Genomic DNA, 21,326 nt, shown 5'->3' on the forward strand with positions numbered 1-21,326 from the left:
CAGGTTGAATGGGGCTCTGAGCAACCTGAGCCAGTGAAAGATGTCCTTGCCCATACTAGGGAGCTTGGACTAAAAGGTCTTTAAAAACATCCATTCCCACCCAAACTATTCTATCATTCTATGATTTCTTTTTGGAAAAAGACATCAACTACACTTACTCAGAGTACGAAAACACAGACACACATTGAGCTGCCAATAAAGCTTGATTCCTCCCACAGCAAGGCAACAAATGACAACAAAGACAGAGAATTACTTGGTGTAGTCGTAGGGAGAGGGGTTATGGTGGTTGTTGTTGGTGTCGTGGTCATGCTTGTAGTAGTCGAGGTCAGTGTTGATGTGGTAGGAACAGTCGTCGTTGTTGTTAGGGTGCTGCTGGTGGTGCTGGTGCTTGTGGGAGGTTTCGATGATGTTGGCGTGGGAATAGTTGTTGATTCGTGTGGAGTGGACACTGTGCTCAAAAGAAAGGGAAGAAAGTCTGCACAGCTGTACTCCAACAACGCCTGAAATGACAGTACCACACAAACAAGCCCCACTCCCGTCGCACACAACACGTCCCGCTGTGTACGTTCTCTCCTGCTAAACGATGACGTCCAACAGCAGCTAAAGCAAGACTTCCCAGCAGTTCAGGATCCATCTAACCTAGGCGGAGCCATGAGGACGAAAAAACTACTCAGAGTTCTTTTGATTTAGGCAACATCTCACCCTAGGTGTAGCTTTGCCACCAGCTATTGCGAGGAAAGTATAACAATTACTGCCACCCCTGATCCCACACAGAAAGTACATAGTTGAGGTTACAAACTACAGGGACAAAGAATATAGACAAAGGTGGGAGATGCATGAGCGGCACACATTATGCGCTGAACAGAAGTTACAATATAGGCAGCTGCCACAAACCTATCCCAGTCTGCCCACTCATACCACTGTAAAGGCCTCTATCAGTAGGCCTTCCTTTCTGGACCCAGGAAGCAGTGTGTTCCAAATCAGTGAACAGACAGGGTCACAACAATCCTTTCCTAGCAAAGATATTACGGATGTTGCTGTACTGTGCTTCTCACTGAACGAAGAATACCCACCAAAGGGTATGATATGAGGAGGAGTAAGGCTCTGTGACGCTTTCTGTCTCTGCCTTATTACTTGGAACACCTTGCTGTCTCATGGAGTAAGAACTGAGAGGGGAAGCTGTGGGCTGGGAGGGAAGTATGCACAGGAATTTGTTTGTGCCCGATTGTCATGTCATTTCCCTGTGGTGCAACGTTAGCCTGATGCAGAGTTTCACAGAGTACCAGTGGCTCTCAGCAACCAAAGACCACAGTTCACAGCAAGCGGCAACCTGCAGAGTGAAATTGTTCCTGAAAGCCTGCCAGGGGAATCCTTCCTTCCTTGATCTATAACCACAGACAAGCACTAGCACTGACAGAGGGAAAGCAGGAGGAGAAAGAGAAGAAATTCTGCACAGCCCCACCCAGACACGGTACTCTAAATCAAGGCTTTTTCTAATCTTGTACAACAGGTCCTTCTGGGAATCTTCTCTCCAGCAGAAGGACAGAGCTCCCAACAAGAATAAGTAACACTTCTTGCTAGCTCAATATCAGCTACGGAGATGGCATGCCTTTAGTAGCTGGCATCCCTTTATTTCTCCTATGGCAAAGCAAGAGCAGAGAGGATTGATCTGCCAAATACCTGGAGAGGTTGTAGGTACTGGGGTGGTGGTGATGGTTGTAGTGGGTGTTGGGGCGGGTGTAGGCATGGTGGTAATTGTTGTTGGCTGCCTCGTTGTAGTGGTGGTGGATACTGTTGTGCTGGTGGTGGTTGATACCGTTGTGCTGGTGGTGGTTGAAGTTGCAGTTGGCAGTGTAGTTGTAGTCGGCAGTGCAGTTGTAGTCGGCGGTGCAGTTGTAGTCTCACAAGGAATTTCACCCCACTCACAACAGCTCACCCTGATTTCATAATCATAGCAACGTTGCCACAAAGTTACATCTTGCTCCTCATTTTTACAGATTAGTCCATATGTAACATCACACTTTACTTTCTGACCAAGATCCTCTAACTTCGCATCAGGGTTCTTTTTAGCCCTGCACTGAATTTTTTCAGGAGCTTTGCATATTTGCTTTCCAGTTTCATTTCTTATGGCATCGTAAGTTTCATAGTCACCACCATCTTTTTCAGGTGTACTAACATCAAACCACTCAGTCCAGTCACAGATGAATCCATAGCATGGAGCTGCAAGAAAACACAGAGATTCAGCATCTGAGCTTACAGAGAACATTCTGAGAAGGTTGATTTTTTAATCTATTCCATTACGGACTAGAGAAATGCGCTGCAACATGTCATTTTTCCAAGAGAAAAAGTTCTAAAATTGGTTCTATATTACCAGGGTTTCAACAGGAAGCTTCATATAAAAATAAAATCACCAAGTTGAAGTCTTTAAAGGTCTTTTGTACCTATCACATTTTTGCAATTTAAAAAAATTATTTTTTCATGTTTCAAAACTATTTTTCTGTAGTGGCCATCTTTAATTTACTCTTCCTTTAAATGTTCCTTTGACATTTTCTGACAACTTAGTTTTCTATTTTAAACTTACTTGTAGTTACTGGAGGGCCTGTAGTGGTAACTGAAATAAAAAAAAAAGATTACTCCATCACCAAGTTGAAGTCTTTAGAGGTTTTTCTTCTGTCTATACTTATCACATTTTTGCAATTTAAAAAGATTATTTATTTCAGCTTCAAAAATATTTTTCTGTAGTGGCCATCTTTAATTTACTCTTCCTTTAAATGTTCCTTTGATATTTTCTAACAACTTAGTTTTCTATTTTAAACTTACATGTAGTTGTTACTGGAGGGCTTGTAGTGGTAACTGAAATAGAAACAAAAAGATTACTCCATCATCTGCAAGTTTTAGAAATAAATGTAATAGCAGTTTTAAATATCCTAATTATTATTTTTTGCTGAGACTACTGAGACAACTTCTACTATCCCTGCAGCATATTAAGATACTAACACATTTTTCAGAATTAGGAAGGCACCCTGTACATTTATAGTTACAATTTCTTCCATGAGAAGAAAATCAACTCAAAGCATTAAAAATCTTTCTTAGTGTAGTGTGATAAAACTATTCATAAGCATAGCTCTATCTATGTCAACTATAAGCTCATACATTTGTACATTTTCAAGTATTTTCCTCAAAGAAAATAATTTTTAGATGCACATCTCTGTTGAAGACTTACCTGTGGTGGTAAGAGTAGGGGTAGGAAAGGAGGTTGAAATGGTTGTAGGTGAAACAGTTGTCAGACAAGAACTCTCTGCAGGCATGGAACATGGGGAGAAAGAATAAAGGGACATGAGGAAGAAATTGAACAAGAAATACTAACAGCAAGGTTCAACAAAAGTGCTGCCTTTCTTTGGCGGCAACTTTCACTTGCACTGGAAAGAATTATTCCAAATGAGTACTAAGACTATTTCAGAGACAGACATAGCAGTTCTATGCTTTTTTTTTTCTTTTTTATTCATAGAAAAAAACAAATGTTATTTACCTGTACACTCTACAGATCCTGAAGCGCGACAGACACTAAAAGTAAAATTTTCAAAAATTAAAAGGTTGCAGATGTTTTATGGCACCTGTTATCAGAGCCAATAGCATAGAAACATAGAAATTTGTCACTTGATCTTCATTCATACTACTAGATATTTTTGTAGGTGTAATATTTTCCAATATTGCCTATGATTATTTCATTCAAACTAAGTCATCACTTTCATTCTTTAAGCACAACATCTTAAACAACATCATGAACCACTTTGTGTTGCAAGTTGCAATAATACAATAACAACTGTTTTTCAGAGCAGTGAACTTGTAACTAGCTCAGGGTTTTTTTTGGTCTCTGGTCACCATGTGGAGTCATAGATGCCAGTGCTATCATTAGTAAAGCTCTAGGAATGAGAAGTTAGGACTCAACTATTTTTTTCAGGGCTAGTACAGATCATTTCAGACTGCAGTGATTTTGAAATCCTAGTTTTAAGTGAGAACGCAAGGCAAAGTAGCCCCTCTCTTCCCAAAGAGCCATGAGAATCAAAAGTTGTTCTAGAGACACACCCAGGTTTCATGCCATTATATCATTTATGACACTTCGAAGAGTGTATTTAATGAATTTGCTAATACCTTTATTATAATGACACTATCAACCTGAAATCTGGTTTATTACAGGTTTGCAAAATTATGAATGAAAAGTTTAGAATCTATACATATGGTAAGTAGAGCATTTTCTGGGTTTAAGTCTCAACTGGAACAAACAGCACTGTTCCCCTGATTTGTATAGATAAATGCAAGAGTATACCAGCTCTTCAGTTGAAGTTGCATCTCTAGTTGCATCTCTATTTGCAATTTGTAAACTCAATTAGGGGCTCAAGCATACGTAAATTCTTTCCTGATAAACTGCAAATGTTTTCTGCATTTTTGATATACCATTTTGTACAGTTGCGTTCTGTGGGTATTTCGTCCCCAGGTCGATAAGGAATTCCATTGACGTAACACCCACACTGATCTTCAGGCACACATTCCTCGGTCTCTTCATTATAAATAGGCTTGTCCTTAGGACATCTCGGGTAGCAACCTGTTGATGACAAGTAGAACAATATACAGGATGAAGAAAAAGCATAAAGAGTTAACTCAATGACAAGATACCTTCTGAAGGTAAATAATGCTCATTGAATCAAGCATAGTGAAAGAAATTGAAAATTTCCAATTCAAATTAATCCTTGGACAAACAGGCTTTCCAAAAGATTAAATTGAACAATTCTTATTGATAATACCGGGGTGAGGAGGATTAAGTAACAGCTTAGTCTTGAAAACTAGGGAAGTCAGTTTTTCCTAGTTCAGGATCTTGGAGAAACCCCTCATTTATATTAACTTCTACGGGCAGCTAGTAATCTTAAAATGAAGAAACATCCCTATATCTCTACAGATATTGTAATGTCAATATATCAATAATATTTTTGTGAAGAATATGGAAGTGGATTCATTAATGAACAGGTTTTTCACTACATTTACTGGAACACTAGACCTTATCTATGTGCCTTAAGTAGACCAGGTATCTCCACACGAAACAGATAGTTTATCTACATTTTTCCATACCCTTGGCCAGCAACCCAAACCCTACCTGCAAGGGACTAATAATCTGTCAATTCTCATTGCATTTTTCATGTAGATACACTTATAAAAAATATTGTGTCCTGCTTCCAAAAAACCTCTCATGAAATCCAATCCTTAATTACATAAATTCCTCCTTCTACTGTACTGGAGTTCTAAATAGCCTATAATCTAAATTACCATATAATTAACTGGTACTTAAAAGTCACATCACACTGCCAGACTGTATCAAAAATGCCCTTAGGATGGGATGTGAAATAACAATGGTGTAATGATCTTACCTGTTTCAGGATGTTACCCAAGCAGAGATAACCTAGTTTTATGGCTGACAGCAACGTAACTATCACCCACTGAGGTTAATAAATAATAAATTACATTATAGGAAACATTTATGCAAAACTGGAGACAAATTCAAGATAACAGATTTAAGAACAACTTGTCAGGCTGACTGACTATTCCATATTCATTAAATGATACCTGGACAAAGTTATATGAAATAAAACACAAAAATGGCAAAGAATTTATTACCTTCCAGGTATGGTACTGAAAAGTTGGTGGTGACATTATTAATCATCCTGCAGGTCATGATCTGCCTGCCACACGGCTCATAGTGCCATTCACACTCATCCCGAGGGTTGTAGTAGTCACAAAATATCGCTGATGAGAAAAACAGAGAAGCTGATTAAAAACATGGTAGCCAGAATGCAGCTCTGATCAGGTCTGCAAAGGTACAAGCTAAATGAATCTCCACATTAAGGCAGCAAAATTTCTCTTGAGGTGTAGGACCTGAACTTCTAGTGTCAATTTTAATTTAAAATTAAAGGTAGATTTCTGAGAGCATTTTTATTCCCTAGCTACTAACAAACTCCTAAAAAACCCTGCAGTATATTCAAAATAGTTCTACCTTGACGAATCACGTGGGCTGAGAGTCACCTCAATACTGATTAGGTTCATCTACACAGGAGTACTTCTATATACTTTTGCTAAAACAAAATTTTGAATAATTGGAAAAAAAGATGAGAAAGATAACAGGAGTTGCAGTTCCCCAATTATCAAGCACATGGAAGCATGACTTGAAACCTAGCCTTGATAAGAAAAGTAGAGAAAAGAAGACAAGTGAAAAGAGAAAGGAAATAAAAGCCAGGCTGAATAAAAGATAATTGAAATATACAAATTTACTACTTCTGCTTGTTCCCTGATACACTGTGAAAATAAATTGCACTGCATAGCCAGCACGACCTTGCAGGGATAGTGTTCATGGTTTATTTGATAGGCTTTCTGACAGCAGCCAGAAACATACAATCGTGTTTAACTGTTACTCACGGCATATATCAGGAGTTCTCCAGAAAACACAGGCATCAGCCTTGGTACATTCTTGAGCATATGCAGCAACTGCCGAACAGAAGCACTCACAATCTCCACCACTGTCACAAGAGCAGGCATCATGAACACAAGCTTCATAGAAAGGAATTGGGTCCACCTGTTGCGCAAAGAAATGATGCCCCAGGTTATCTCCAAAACTAGTGAGCTGAGAAAGCTCTTGAGATATAAGAACTGAGCTGGGCAGGAATGAGACTGTTTCTAAGAACAATCAAATCTCAAACAAACATTCTAGGCTTGAAGCTGCTTAACAAACTTTGGATAATAATAGACGTAAAGTAATATAGCACATTCATAATTTGCTATGACTGAAAAAATAAAATAAGAGTCCGTGGCAGTGCGCACATTTTCTAACAGAGTTCCATTTTACTGTTCTCAAAACCAAGCTGGACTGATGCCAATGAAGCACTACCTTCCAGCAAGCTTTGCCAAGCAAGTGGTGAGCAATATCAGAAAGGCTGCACTTCACAGCAAATACGAAGCAGAGAATTTGTGCTTGCCAGTTTTTGGAGTTTATCCAATGACATATTAGCAAAACATTCCCACTTTTTTGCTTGGGACTGCAGGAGGAGAAACAGAATGGATTTTAGCTGCTGAAGGAATCAACATAGAAACATATTAAGTTAATGATATTAAGAATTCTTTGTGACTTTTACACTGTGAGTTAAGAACAAGCTATTGTTAACGTCACCATATTTCAGGTGAAGAGACGCAAGAAATAGAGGTGTGCTTCCTGTGCGCTGTGCTCTGGAAGCTGTGTGCCTGACACAGTGTATGCTATGACAATTTGGGGGCACAGTACTAGCAGCTAAGCCCGTCTAAACCGCACAATATCAGTGATTTCCAAAAAGATCCCGTCTGTGGGTTGAATATTACCAGCAGCAGTGGTCTGTTCAACAGCCACCTTTCAAGTGTAGTCAGAAGACAGGGCTGATGATCACAAGGCCTTTCAGAACTTACAGTATTGACAGTCTCTCGAGAAGAGATAGTGCAACAGCAGTACACACAGACCTGTTCGGGTTAGATTTATTAAGCTAATATGCGCAGAAGCAGCAGTGAAACTGTGGTGATGAACAGGGGCTTGTACAGCCAGGAGGGCACCACTACTTAAGCAGTCCCATTGCCACAGGTACTCAAACTACTTAGGCTAGCTGGAATGTGCTGACACCTGCAGCTGTGCTGAAGACTGAATTGAAGATTACTCTGTTTAACCATCTCTTCAGTCATTTCTGAAGATCTCTCTGCTTCTGCAGTAACAGAAATGCACTGTGCTGTCCCATCACCTACAGCTCTCTACAAACCTTGGAGTGACAGATTTTAAAGACTTCACTCTGGATGATGCTGCATTCTTTCTCCGCCCAGGACTTCCGATGTGGTTTCACGTCACAGGGCTTAATCTCCTGTGTGACATCTGGGCACATGGAAGACTGTTTCCAGGAATTCCCAAACGTCAGAGCATTAGCTTCCTGCAGCCCACTCCTTGTTGTAAAATCATTGATTGATTTGTCATCAAAGTTGCCACACAGACCACACACTTTGCCCTGGAAAAGGAAATTAACATATCCACAGCTTTTAAATGTACCATGGCAGTGAGAAATAGACTCTAGTAAAGTAAGAGCAAAAAACTGACACTAAAAAGAACAGCTGACTCTCCATGTAAGTGGTGCATTTTCACCTTTACTTCCAAATCATTTGTACAGAAACCAAACCTTTATTTGTCCATGTACTCAGCAAACTTGTCAGCTGCCATGTCTTCCCTCCTTGAAACCGATTATATCTAGTTTATATTTCCATGTCTCTGTGGTCCTTCATCCAACTTATAACATTAAGAGTGGCTAAGCCTCTTTCAGATGAGAAGAACTGACTTATTTTCCATTCCTAATTTATCATAACTCAGCTATTAGTATAAGCCTGAGGGAATTTCATTCTGCTCAAAACTGTTTTTATTAAAAGCTTCTAATATAATGAGCACCATTTCTTCATCCATGGGGAAAAAAAAAAAAAAAAAAAAAAAAGATAGGGACTCATTTTTCTCAAAAGAAAGAATTTATCAATTTACCCACAATAGTGAATTTTTGATAGTGCTATTTAAGATACATCAGCCCCTTCAAACAGCAGTATGTCCCTGTTTATAGAACCCCACACCTCCTCATTCAGCCCAGTGAATTCAGTACTCTGTAAGTCAGCATGATGATTTTGAGAAAACCAAAGCATCTCCATACATTGCATAGGGAGCTTGGTTTCAACTCAGGACTGAGATTCCATGGAGGTTTCCAAGTGCATGTACAGTCAGTCCACATCCCCTAAATTATTACTTTTGATGCTTGGCTCTTTACATTCACAAACTCAGGATGCCTTAGACGTTTAGCTTTATTGCAATCATATGCTATGCATCCTCTGCAATGCATTGTGATGGACTGTAAGAAACTCCAGCACCACCTCTGCAAGCTGTGATAGGAATAATGCAAGCTAATCATCACTGTGCAGGGGATATAGGGATTAAACATAGAATCAGAATTAAAGAACATTCGTGTTTCCTTAGCTATCCGTATGACTACTTCAGAAAGACAGACAGGTACTAACTTTGTAATGAGGGGTCAGCTTGATGAAAACTGTCGTTTTCTTATCCCAGATAAGCATCACACCATTGCTAGCCTCAATAACGAGGTAGAGGCCAACTGTCCTGTTCCAATACTGCACATCATCACCAACATCGCGCTGAATTTCTTTGTAATCCTTGTTCTCCAATTTCAGTTCAGTTTTCTGAAAGGTAAAAAGAGAAATATTATAACACTAACTTTTATGATGAGGTAAAATGTTAGACACTCATAACAATACAAGTCATCAGAAATAAATCGCTCAAAGTCTGGGGTAGCTTTCCAAGATGACAGAAAGCGATGTAGCACCTTTTTTTGAGAAAGATGTCAGTACCTGAGCATCTACAACTTTACAGATTAATTTGATAGGACCTCTAACCTTTACTTGGTATAGCCACTTCTAAGGATGTGGCTTTGGAGTGTTACTTTTTTGAGAAATACTTGAATACTGCTATATACTTGCTGAGTACCATTACTCACCCCTAGAAACATTTTAATAGCCTTTGAGCAGGTGACTCCTGTAGTTCCACAAGGGACATTCTCTGTGATGATACTGAATGAGCCGCCGGAATTTCCGTCACCACAAAAATCCTATTGAAAAAGGAAAAAAATGAGCATAAGAAAATTAGGTAGAATATTTAATTTTTAGTTAAATGTAATAAGAATTACAATCATTTCCATCTCCACAATTTATAAATAGTTACTGCTGCTTCATATGTGAAATCCTACATACCTATATTTCTACAGATGCACAAAAATACACACATACATCTTTGCATACATACAAAGAGTTAATACAGTCTCACGTGTGGCAAAACCTGGGAAACAAGCAGGAAAACAAAACCAAATGAGGAAAATATCTTTAAATAAAAATATCTTTGTGTTGTAAACTTGGAATTTTGATTTATTTCACAACTGCTAATGAACTCTTAGCTCTCACTGCATAATAGTAATAGTCCTGTTACATACAATTTATGACCACAGTATCAGGAAAAAAAAACCATTCACACAGATCACCTGCACTGAAAATACAGAATTTATCTTGGCAGAAGGTGTAAAAATCTCAGGAATAGTGACGGCAGGCAATAATGAATGACAAAAGCAAAGATGAAAGTGGATCTTCAAGGCAATTGGATGCAATTTCAGCCCCCCTGATGAGCATTACCTGAGTAGCCGCATATTCGCAGTTCCCATCGAAATCATAGAATTTTCCATCAAAGGTGATATAATGTCCGCTTCCGTATATCATACAAGTCCCAAAGCATGCCTCTTCTGTGCAATTCCAAGATCCTTGTTGGCAGATACTACAAGAGACCAGAAGAGTTGAATTTTCAGATCTCACCAAGATTATGCTGTTTGGAAAACTGCAGAACAAACCAAGCAGCTACCTGATGCAATGTGATAATGTGCACAATACCCATTTCAGTGTTAGAGTGTTTTAAATCTCAATGTCAATAGTTTAGCCTGCTTTTAAGCCTCTAACATGATTTTTAACTCTGGCCTTTTTAGATCTCATAGTATTTCTATTTAAAAAATGAGTGTACTTTCCCAACAAGAGATGCCTACTCAAAACTTTGTGTTCAGTTTTGGGTCCCTCACCACAAGAAGGACATTGAGGGGCTGGAGCAGGTCCAGAGAAGGGCAACAAAGCTGGGGAAGGGTCTGGAGCACAGGTCTGACGAGGAGTGGCTGAGGGAGCTGGGGGGGTTTAGTCTGGAGAAGAGGAGGCTGAGAGGAGACCTCATCACTCTCTACAACTACCTGAAAGGAGGGGGCAGTGAGGGGGGTTCTGGGCTCTGCTCTAAAGTAACAAGTGACAGGACAAGAGGAAACAGCCTCAAGTTGCACCAGGGGAGGTTTAGGCTGGAGATTAGAAAAAATTTCTTCACAGAAAGAGTGATCAGGCATTGGAACAGGCTGCCCAGGGCAGTGGTGGAGTCACCATCCCTGGAGGGGTTCAAGAAACGTGTCGATGTGGTGCTTCGGGACATGGTTTAGGTGGCGTTGGGTTGACAGTTGCACTTGATGATCCTTGAGGTCTTTTCCAACCTTTATGATTCTATGATTCTATGAAACAGAGGTAGCTATTACCCCAATATTTTCAGAACAATCTGTATTTTCTCAGATAGCAAAAAGTATGCCTGAAAATAAGGCTTTATGCTTGCATCCATCACAGCCTCTGTAGAAGATAAGCCTGGACATGACTATTAATTTATTGCATAGGATATATTCTAGAAGAGAGTATAAAATCATTACTTACCAGGTGTTGCAGTCCACTGTTATCTCTTGTCCAGAAGAATACCACAGGTTGTTATGGACGCATGGGCAGTCCTCCTTCTCAACACAGCCCCCTCTCCCATCATCATATAGACCTTCAGGACACACACAGCCTGAGATACACACTGTCTGTGACTAAGGAATAGAAGGAGAAATTTATGGAAAAGCACTGCATTTTTCTTCCACTTCTTCATAATCACTCTGGGAAAACTGCATTTATAACCAAACAGCCTAATATTGATTAGTTTTACAAGGTTTTTCATCTAGGTTTCTAATGTTTTTCTTTTCTTTTTTGATTCTCAGAACCCAAATCGTATTTCATTTGGGAGGGATCACTCTACTGAAGGCACAGTAAAAAGGAAAAGGAGAGGGAAACCACAAGGGGAATCATCATAAAACTGTCAACAGAGTAATATCATGGGGGAAAAAAGAAAGGAAGATTAGGTGAAAGAGAAATAAACTGTTAGCTACAACTGCATTTTCTGTGTTGCATTGTGTAATTTAAAGAAAACAGAACAAAGGAAACATAACATGGAGAAAAACTGAATACATACATGATCATTTTGAGGAGTATGACAGCTAAGCTGTACAGGCGTTTGCGAAGTCCCCTCTGTGGATGTGTTGGCGTCGCAGTCCAAGTATATCTTGTTAGAAGGGCATGCTGAAAGGACAATTGTTGGTTTAGATTTATCAAGAAAAGGCAAAAGAAATGTGTGTGAAAGATGGTAGTTACTGAGACAGAGATCTCAGGGTACATATATCCCTGTGAAAAAAAGAGGCTCAGTGAAGACAGAACAAAGTGAAAATGCATAACTGTTCCACAGAAAGAAAAAACAAACATGCAAATGAAACAAATGGAGAATTCAAATGGAAAGTGCAGGTTTGGGTTTGCAGGTTGGGTTACGGTTTTTATTTTTTTTACTTTACAGAAAGTCACTTACTGATCGGTGTCACTGATGTACACTCGACCTTTGCATTTCGGCAAACACTAGAAAAGAAGTGAAGTAAGACAGAAATTAAAAAACACAGTCAGCTCAGTGTCTTCAATTTAAGTCTAAGGATTTGTTTTCATACATTTGAGAGTGTTTATCAGAGATGTCTTGCCTAAGTTGTTCTGATATTTCAAGGTGAAGTCTATTGAAGCACACTCATTAATTTTCACTTGGAGAAAAAAAGTGTAGCAACACCTTAGGTGTAATGCAAAGAAAGGTTATGTTTTAAGGAATGACACCTATTCTATTAATCCTTAATACTATGGTTTTTGACAACTAAGGAAACAGATAATAAGGAAACAGATAATAATGACAATTTAAATCAGAGCCTTCAATTGGATACACAGTATATTTTCATGCCTGTTCAACTCATTTGCTGCAAATTTGTTGGCCTGTATGCTTCATCTGCCAAATAAGAGAAGTATTTCACAGTTTGTACTGATGATTCACACAGCAAACAGTTGTCGGAGTTAATGACAAAAAAATATCAGAATTGTGAAAGTTGCTTTCAAAAGCCTATGCTACGGTAAATACATATTAAGGGGATATTCTTCCAGTGGAAAACACAAGCAATTTGTCTCTGACAGAAAAGGAAAAAACAACATAACATTATAGCTGGTCTTTTATCTTGCTTTTACTCCTCTACTCAACGAAGCTCTATTAAAAGTGCAGCTTCAGAGTAACATTCATCTGTGAAGGTCAGTACTCACACCTCCAAAAAAGCTGCAATTCATTAATAAATTACATTGCAACAGGATGATGATTTGCTCAGCATAAAGATGGTGTGAAACATATTACAGATGTTCATTAAAGCACCAAAAAAGCTCAGTAGCTTATACCTAATAAGCAAATTTTAGAAGAGCATTTATCCCCACAAACAAGAAGCCACAATAAAACATACCAACGTTCTCCATCTTCTGTGACATATCTCCCTGGTTCCAGGTATGATCCCCTGTAATAACATGGGCATTCGGAGACAGGCACACACTTATCCTGGTTATCCAAGTATGTGTTATCTGGGCAACCACAGCCATCCACAGGAGCAAGGTCTTGCAAGCAATGTTTTTCACCATTAGCAAGGGAACGACAGGTTTGCTGGCACTTTGTAAGATTGTAGAGGAAGATTTGATTTCCTGGGCAGGTAGACGCTGGAGGGAAAATAAGCAAACTGATAAATAAGGGTTGCAGGATGGACAATTTAACCTTGACATTTCCATTTTGGTTTCTTTGGCTGTGCAGCATGTAATGGTAAAAATACTCCCTTAGATTTTATTAAAGTACAAAAATATCCTACGTCACAAGTAATTCTAGCCTAACTTTGCTTCTTTTTAACTGCTAGTTACTACTTTCATACCCATATTTGTTTCACATACTGATAATCAGAGAGAGATCACAATATAAGAAACTCCTAGTCTCAACAATATTGTTGATGAAAAGCAAGCAAAATGATAAATCAAGACAGTGATAGGCAAAGAAAATGTAAAAGCCATGATGGCTGGGATTCCATTAGTCAAAGACAGAGACAGCATTATTATTTAAACTGGAGAAAGAAGGTGCAAGTAAAAAATATTGCTTTCTACTTTTAAATATGCCATGAACAAATGACAGCTAAAGAATATCACATGAAATTGTAAATGTTATAAGCGTTGCTACTTTTCAGTCCATTAGACATTTCTAAAATACTCCAGAACCCCTTAACATTGAGATCATTGACAATCAAGTTCAGAGAGAACCTGCTTATTTCGGGTGGCTAATGAATTCCACGGGGATTACAGTTCCACCACTTACTGCAGACACTGTCTCTCCAGCCTCCCAGAATGATCCCTTTGAACGCACAGGCTCTTGAGTAAGAGGACAGGGCAGCACACAAGCATTTTTCACTGTTTTCGCAGAGGCAGGTGTCATATTTACATCTCTGAAAAAAGAACGAAAGGGTCAGTAAGCCCACAGGAATCCAGTTGGCAATTACAACTCAGTTGCTATGAAATACCATGTGTCCTTTTTCTGACATTGTTTTTATTAATACCCATGATCAGAGAACAATGGAAGGAATGGACAAAGACAAGAGACTGAAAGTTACGCTTCATTTCATACACAAAGAAAATGTTTGGATGCTTATCCTAATCTAAGCCAAGCCTCTTGAACCTTTGAAGAGTAGCCAGCGTCCTAACACCACCTATCTTAAAGGATTTTGATACCATTCTTTCTCAGTTACAGCTTAGAAAGGCAGAGATACATATAAATTAAAAATCATAATGGCAAAGTATTAACCAGATCTATGAGGATCTTTACAAAATTTGAGCTCAGATTGAGTTCCAGGTATGAGCAAAGACGTAGGACTTTCTTCTTTTTTGCCCAGGTAAGCCTCCCTTACCACTCAACAGTGATGAGCACAGAGGAAAAAGAAACCATGGACATTCTGGCATGAAAATGATTTGGTGTTACATTCCAAACAACACAGGAAACTTAATAAATAGTTACCTTTTTTTTTTTCTGACTTAATAGCAACTAATATGTAAGAAGGCCAGACTTACACTGTCTGTGCACACCGGCATGTCTTGAATCTTTCCTCCAGCTCAAAAATCCAATCCAACAAAGAATTACATTAAATAAAAAACATAAGAAACCAGAAGAACAAATTTACCTTTTTCTTAAGCAGCACTCCATAAGAATCTCACTGTAGGAGATACTTCGGATGCATGCTATGATGCCTCAGTTAATCCCTGCAAAAACTTCACCAGTGTCTTATGGGCAAGCTACTCAGTAGTATCTCAAATGTTTGAACAATGATAAACGTCTACAGTCATCCATCTGAAATAAAGTAGTACTAAAAAGAGCACAAGATTACAATACCTTATAGTATTCTGAAGGATCAATGGTTGAGTGACATCTTGCAAAAGGACCTTCAGAGTTTTTCAGCAAAGAACACCAATGCTCAGCATAATTTGCTGCAAAAAAAAAAGGAGAAAAATGAAACTATATCATTATCTTCATTACATTCACTTACTGTCCTTGTGCCATGTCTAGTTATGCTGTCACATAAGTGCAATGCAACAGTACAAACGAGAGAACTGTGTGCACTTTGAGTGGAGAAACTACATGCAATCACTGCACATACATTTCTATTCTCCGATTCAGTTATCTAGCAAGAGACAACCAATCACAAAATCAAAAATGGTATCTTACTGCTGCAACTTGTCTACATGGAATTGTAACAGCCCTTTCTATTTGGGAACCACAAAGCTAAGTTAAGCATAGTGATAAATAATACCAGGAAATACAAGCTGCCTTTGCAGGTAATATAAATTAATGGCTTTGCTTCCCTATCTTCCAGCTCAGCATTCCTCTACAATCACCCCCTAAACTTTCATTTCAATTTGATGGGAAATCAGAGCGGCTGTGTGTACACACTTGCAGAAATTAATTATTAATTTGATAGTCCTCTAAAAAAACTTCAGTGCCCCACTACAACCCTTACACACCTGTTGCAGCAATATACAGCAAACGCTGCTCATTCTGGCAGAAGCCAACCATCTGACACTAGTGTGCTTACCACTCTCAATGCTGAGACTGCAGGGGTCTTCCAGCTTTTCTGCCTGGTCTGGACAGGTGGACTGAGCTTTCCATGTGTTAGCAAAGGCAGATCCTGTAGCTTCTACCAGCCCACTGCTTGTTTTAAAGTCATCACCTTCCATTCCATTAAAGTTTCCACAAAGACCTATTGGAAAAGAAAGTGAAAATTTTACCTAATTATTACTCATTCTCATTCTAAAACGTCAAAGGGAAAGGGACAACTGATCACAAACATTAAAAAGAGAAGTTCTTACACCTGATTATTCCACCTCAATATTAATGCATACTACAAGTACCGCAGATTTAGGAGCCCTATTTTAAATCTTCAACCTCTTGAGAAGAATAGTATTCATGAAGGTATCTTTGCCTCAGGAAATCACTGCCCTAAGCTGTATTTTTTATGCTTTCTGATGATATTAAAACTGCAAAATGCACCAAAAGCATGGTTTTGCCAATAGTTAAAAATTAAACTGAACAGAAAAGTAAGGAATATTCTAAGAATCATTTATATACAAGAACTGGAGTGATGGGTCACTTCAATATGAAATCATAAAAACACATTTCTAGTTTGCTTCAGTCAATTCTCTTCCAATGTTTTGGTTTCTCCAAAAGAGTTTCCTCCTCTTGAATCAATAAATAGCATGAATTATCACCCGTGTAAAGAATACATGACTCTTCAGCTGTGGAACAAGCATGACTTTGCTTCCCTCTTGAATAGACACTTGCCTTGAAGATTTCCTTGGATTGATTGATCCACAGTTGCAAACAGCTGCATGACTGGAAACAACTGGATCTGCAGCTGAAGCCCAAAAGAAGTTTGCACAACAAAGTAGTAGGAAGACGGCTTGAAGATTGAGAAGCTGGCTGAAAAACAAAACATGATCTGTGCAGTAAACACACACACAGGGTGCCGAAAGAAACATTTCTTATTAGCTTCTAAGGTATCATCTGCCATGAAAACTCTGAGATCAGGATCAAATTAATCATTTTGTTCCTCTAAAAATCGCTGGTCATCTAGATACAATGCTGGTCCTAAAACTAAACCATATGACTAAGAGAGTCATCCAGATGCTCTTCCTAACTCTGACAGGCTTGGTGCTGTAACCACTTCCCTCAAGAGTCTCTTCCAGGGACCAGAACCCTCAGATCTCTTTCCATGGGGCTGCTCTCCAGCCTCTTATCCCCCAACGTATATGTATGACCAGGATTGCCCCACTCCAGGTGCAGAATCCAGCACTTGCTCTTGTTAAATATCATACAGCTGGTGACTGCCCAGCTCTAGTCTCTCCAGATCATTCTGTAAGGCCTCGCTACCCTTGAGGGAGTCCACAGCCGCTCCTACTAATTCAGTACCATCCTCAAACTTAGTTAATGTACATTTGACTGTTGCATCCAGACCATTTATAAAAGCATTAAGAGCACTGTCCCTAAAATTGAGCCCTGGGGAGCCCCACTGGTGACTGGCCGTCAGCCCAATGTAACCCCATTTGTTATAACTCTTTGAGCCTGACCTGTCAGACAATTGTTGACCCAATGTATTACATAAGGATTTGTCTAGCTGTGTGCTGGACATTTTGTCCAGAAGTATACCATGAGAGGCAGTATCAAAAGCTTTGCTAAAATAATAAAAAAAAAAAACCCTACTGTCTAACAAAATTCTTATAGCAAATCTATTTTTATATGCCCTATTTATCTATTTAATCTGCTTATTAAATGGTCTGTTTTATTGCCTAGAGCACATTCATTTCTCTAAACTTTCAGCTATAGACTGTAATTCTCTTTACAGAAGCATTCATGAACATATCATGCCATGAATACTTGTCCTTTCAGATAAAGACTTTCTTGCAAGTAACTTGCCATCTGCAAACAGACCAGTAAATAAGCAGCAACACATACTGTGTCAGGGTGCTGCCTGGACATATCTGAAAAGCAGTGACAAAGAGAAGTTCCACACTCCTTTTAAAAATTACTCCCGGAGCTCACAGTTGCTGTCTGATAGTCACTTTCTGCCAGAAGTTAGGCTCCTAAATTAGATAATCTTAGTTAGCCTCTGGAAGTGTCTGCCTTTATCCACTGATCATATAAAAAGATGCTAAAGTCTCAAGTAGCTGGGAGGATGAGAGGGTACTACACAGTACATTCTTCTTTCCTGCCCTGGTTGACCTGAAAATAGAGCAGTTAATTTCTGCCAGGCTTTCTTCCCACAGGAATAAAACAAAGCATGGGGAGGAAGTGGAGTGGGGTAGACATGCCTGAGCCTCACCATGATGGAGAGCCAGGACATGCCCATACTGTGTAGCCAGACTTGGAAAGTGCTAAATACCCATCTTTATAGGCAGGTTAAGTTATCTGCTTTGAATTTAAGCCATGACAATTCCTCTTTCTCAAGCTACATGTTAAAGTATATTCAAGATGTATGAAAAAAGTGAAAGGGAAGTTTTTTCAATCATCCACTGCATACAGTCAGTCTACCAATGAAATCCTCAGTGACAGCTATTCAGTCACATTCATCCTCAAGTTGTGGCAAAATCTGAACAAATTTAATACGCCTCCTTTCCATATCTGCCTTTGAAAAAATACATCCCCACATGAGACATCAGGTGTGTGACACATGACACACAAGGCTGCATGCCTTACCTGACACATGAGGCACGTTCACTGTCATCTCATTGAGTAACACAGTGTCATCTGATCTGAAAACCACCACCTGTATAAGAGCAAACAGAATCAGTGAGGTTTCAGGTACTGGGAGTAAGAGGAATTGAAATAAACCAAACCAGTAAGAGGGGAGATATTTAGACTGCAACTAGAACTTCAAATCTCTGAAAGGAAGAATCTGTCTGAAAATTGAATGTGGCAGCAGACCTGCAGGATACAAGTAAGGTTCGGTCTTGCTATTCAGTGTTTCACCTACACCTGCCTATGACAATTTACAGCAGCAACAAATGCAAAGCTTGTTTGTATCAGGTACCTTGGTTTCAGCAAGCAAAAAGAAATACTGGGCCTTCAGGATCTATATAGCAAGTTCCTATTCCCTATAAAAGCATGTGCCACAGCTTCAGTGTAATGGTTTAGCATGATTCTGGCACAGTAACAAAGCAGTTTGTTAACCTTCCTCATAGTATGCTAGTCTGTACATACAGAAACACAAAATGATGGGGTTTTGATTTGGTTTGGTTTTGTTTTAGTTATCCTGACAAGGACAAGGAAGATCAGAAACACAGGAGGAAAATTATGTCTACATGTATGTAAAATTATGTATAAATATAGTACAGATATTTCTATAATCAAACAGAATGCTAAAGTGAATGAAAATACAAACATTTAAGAAGGTTAGGTTGTATCAACAGTCTAAGATGAGATCTCTTCTAAAAAAAGACCTAATTAGATCTATAAAATTAAATCTGAATAAAGTAAAATCCTGTGAGAGGAGGAATAATGGTACTGTCACTTCCAGCCAGCCTGGAATACAGGGAGAATAATCATGTAGCGAAGAGTAGAGAAGGGAACAGGGGAAAATGTCAGCTTATTTGAATCTCATCTTTTATTCAGTTTGGGTCTATTTTGAGTTCTTGAGGCAGAAGCCTGAGTTGTTTTTCAGCCTGTCTGAGGTGCCTTATCTATCCACAAGAGTGACTCCAGAAGAATTAGTTATTGCTTCACAGTAAGGGAAATATGCTACTTTTCAACATACCTGGCAGAACCCACAGAACACTTACATTTTTTTTGTGATCTACTAACAGCACAACACTCTTCAAACAGGTCTGCCTGGAGCCACAGGGAGCCAGCTCTGCCAGGAGAACATGGCTGTCATTTACAGTACCCTACAACCACAGGGAAATAAATGTCCATTAGTCCAATCAAACATCTCAGAAGACAATTTACAAAACAAAGACTAAAGTAATCAGTTACAATAACAATTGCTATAGAACTTAGCTTCTAAGACCACCATTTCAGCGCTGGCTCTGGAAGCTGATCTGTCTTTCAAAAAAAAATCTGTGGTATGGTTTCTAGTTCAACAAGATCTTTGCCATTCTCTAGAAGAACAGGCACCAGATATTTCAGGGACACATGAATGAAAAAGCTGCTGAGCTCCTTTCCCTAGATGACTTTGACAGTCACAGAGACAGCTATTACAAGTCTGGCTGAGAGCTTCTCACCCTGAGAACTGCCAGTTTTTGCAGTCTACCTATCCACGCAGCCAGAGTGATCCTTTGATTCCTTGTATATGAAGGACTCCACTGGACAATGACAGCATACACAGTCTGCTATCCAACTGAGTTAACCACCCGTTGCAGTCAGTGCCCAACTCCCCCCCTAGGGCTATTACAGCCCTTCCTGAATTTTCCAGGACAGCTTTTAGCATTTCTGCTTCCCTCATCCAATAAAAATGGAATAAAATAACAATTCACAGCTGTTACATATTAGCGCAGTCACTTGTATTTACAAGAGAAAAGCCCTACAGCACACAGTACCTTGATCAACACGTAGTAACAGTCTCCATGGAAGGTGTATTTCTTCCCATCAAAGGTGGTAATGTGGGAACCTCCTTCCACTGAACATGTGCCAGGACAGGGTAAATCTTTGCACGTCCATCTGCCTGAATCACAGATGCTATAAATAGAAAAATAATTTTAAAATGTTTGTAGATATTACAGGAGCTGAGAGCGCTGCAAGCATCTGTACACCCAGCAGACAGCAAGATATCCCCATTGACCATTTCCTTAAGATATCCCCTCTGCCGTATGCCATAGATACAAGAAAACTTTTCAGAAAATTGGCAGTATAGACACACAACATAAACCTGAAGTTCTGAATGTTTTCAGGAAGTCTCCTGTGACTAAGTGGAAGATTTTAAAGCACAGACCTATTTACAATCATTCAAAGAAAGCTGTATAAACAAACACGATCTTTACCATTCTTCACATTCATTGGTAATGTTTGCTCCAGGTGAATACTGCTTTTCATGGAGTTTGCAGTGGCACTGGCTAACAGGTATGCAGCCTCTCTCCGTAATATCATCATACACAGTTCCTGTAAAGCACAACAGTAAACTGTTCCAGCTCTTTCTGAAATAAGCTGTTTCCACAGAGGAGAAACTCTCAGAGCAGGCATGCTCTCAACTTCACACTGAAAACAGAGGCTGAGATTACAAAAAATGTGAAGAATACTGTTTCTACATTTTGTAATATAAGATACATGGAAAACACTTTTATTGATCTTTGAAAATTTAAGTCTATCCATTTATATAACTATACACAGATGAAAAGCTTAATAGAAGTATACAAGAACAATCTCAGAATTGTACATGTTGAGATTTTCAGTCCTTCTGGCATACTCTGTAGACGATAATTTTTATCTTTTTTCC

At 39.1% G+C, this 21,326-nt stretch overlaps 1 protein-coding gene across 1 annotated transcript in view; it reads right to left on the reverse strand.

Annotated features, from left to right (window-relative positions):
• Window positions 1-253: 253 nt before the first annotated feature.
• The window catches only part of LOC104469243 (mucin-2-like), a gene marked incomplete at its 3' end in the record, with an annotated part of 28,283 nt that continues 7,210 nt past the window's right edge, over window positions 254-21,326 (reverse strand). The window contains exons 8-31 of the mRNA XM_010083686.1: window positions 20,875-20,992; window positions 20,434-20,572; window positions 19,678-19,782; window positions 18,596-18,665; window positions 16,685-16,822; window positions 15,939-16,103; window positions 15,239-15,333; window positions 14,170-14,300; window positions 13,287-13,553; window positions 12,335-12,381; window positions 11,948-12,054; window positions 11,377-11,528; window positions 10,282-10,420; window positions 9,597-9,707; window positions 9,103-9,282; window positions 7,821-8,060; window positions 6,463-6,619; window positions 5,668-5,796; window positions 4,456-4,603; window positions 3,530-3,564; window positions 3,224-3,298; window positions 2,582-2,611; window positions 1,681-2,220; window positions 254-448 (exon numbers count right to left, since the gene is read on the reverse strand). Of these exons, the coding sequence (XP_010081988.1) occupies window positions 254-448; window positions 1,681-2,220; window positions 2,582-2,611; window positions 3,224-3,298; window positions 3,530-3,564; window positions 4,456-4,603; window positions 5,668-5,796; window positions 6,463-6,619; window positions 7,821-8,060; window positions 9,103-9,282; window positions 9,597-9,707; window positions 10,282-10,420; window positions 11,377-11,528; window positions 11,948-12,054; window positions 12,335-12,381; window positions 13,287-13,553; window positions 14,170-14,300; window positions 15,239-15,333; window positions 15,939-16,103; window positions 16,685-16,822; window positions 18,596-18,665; window positions 19,678-19,782; window positions 20,434-20,572; window positions 20,875-20,992 (3,513 nt within the window). The remainder of the gene's footprint in view (window positions 449-1,680; window positions 2,221-2,581; window positions 2,612-3,223; window positions 3,299-3,529; window positions 3,565-4,455; window positions 4,604-5,667; window positions 5,797-6,462; window positions 6,620-7,820; window positions 8,061-9,102; window positions 9,283-9,596; window positions 9,708-10,281; window positions 10,421-11,376; window positions 11,529-11,947; window positions 12,055-12,334; window positions 12,382-13,286; window positions 13,554-14,169; window positions 14,301-15,238; window positions 15,334-15,938; window positions 16,104-16,684; window positions 16,823-18,595; window positions 18,666-19,677; window positions 19,783-20,433; window positions 20,573-20,874; window positions 20,993-21,326) is intronic.

Source organism: Pterocles gutturalis, unplaced genomic scaffold, assembly GCF_000699245.1.
Source record: "Pterocles gutturalis isolate BGI_N339 unplaced genomic scaffold, ASM69924v1 scaffold4715, whole genome shotgun sequence".
NCBI classification, from domain to species: Eukaryota; Metazoa; Chordata; class Aves; order Pterocliformes; family Pteroclidae; genus Pterocles; species Pterocles gutturalis.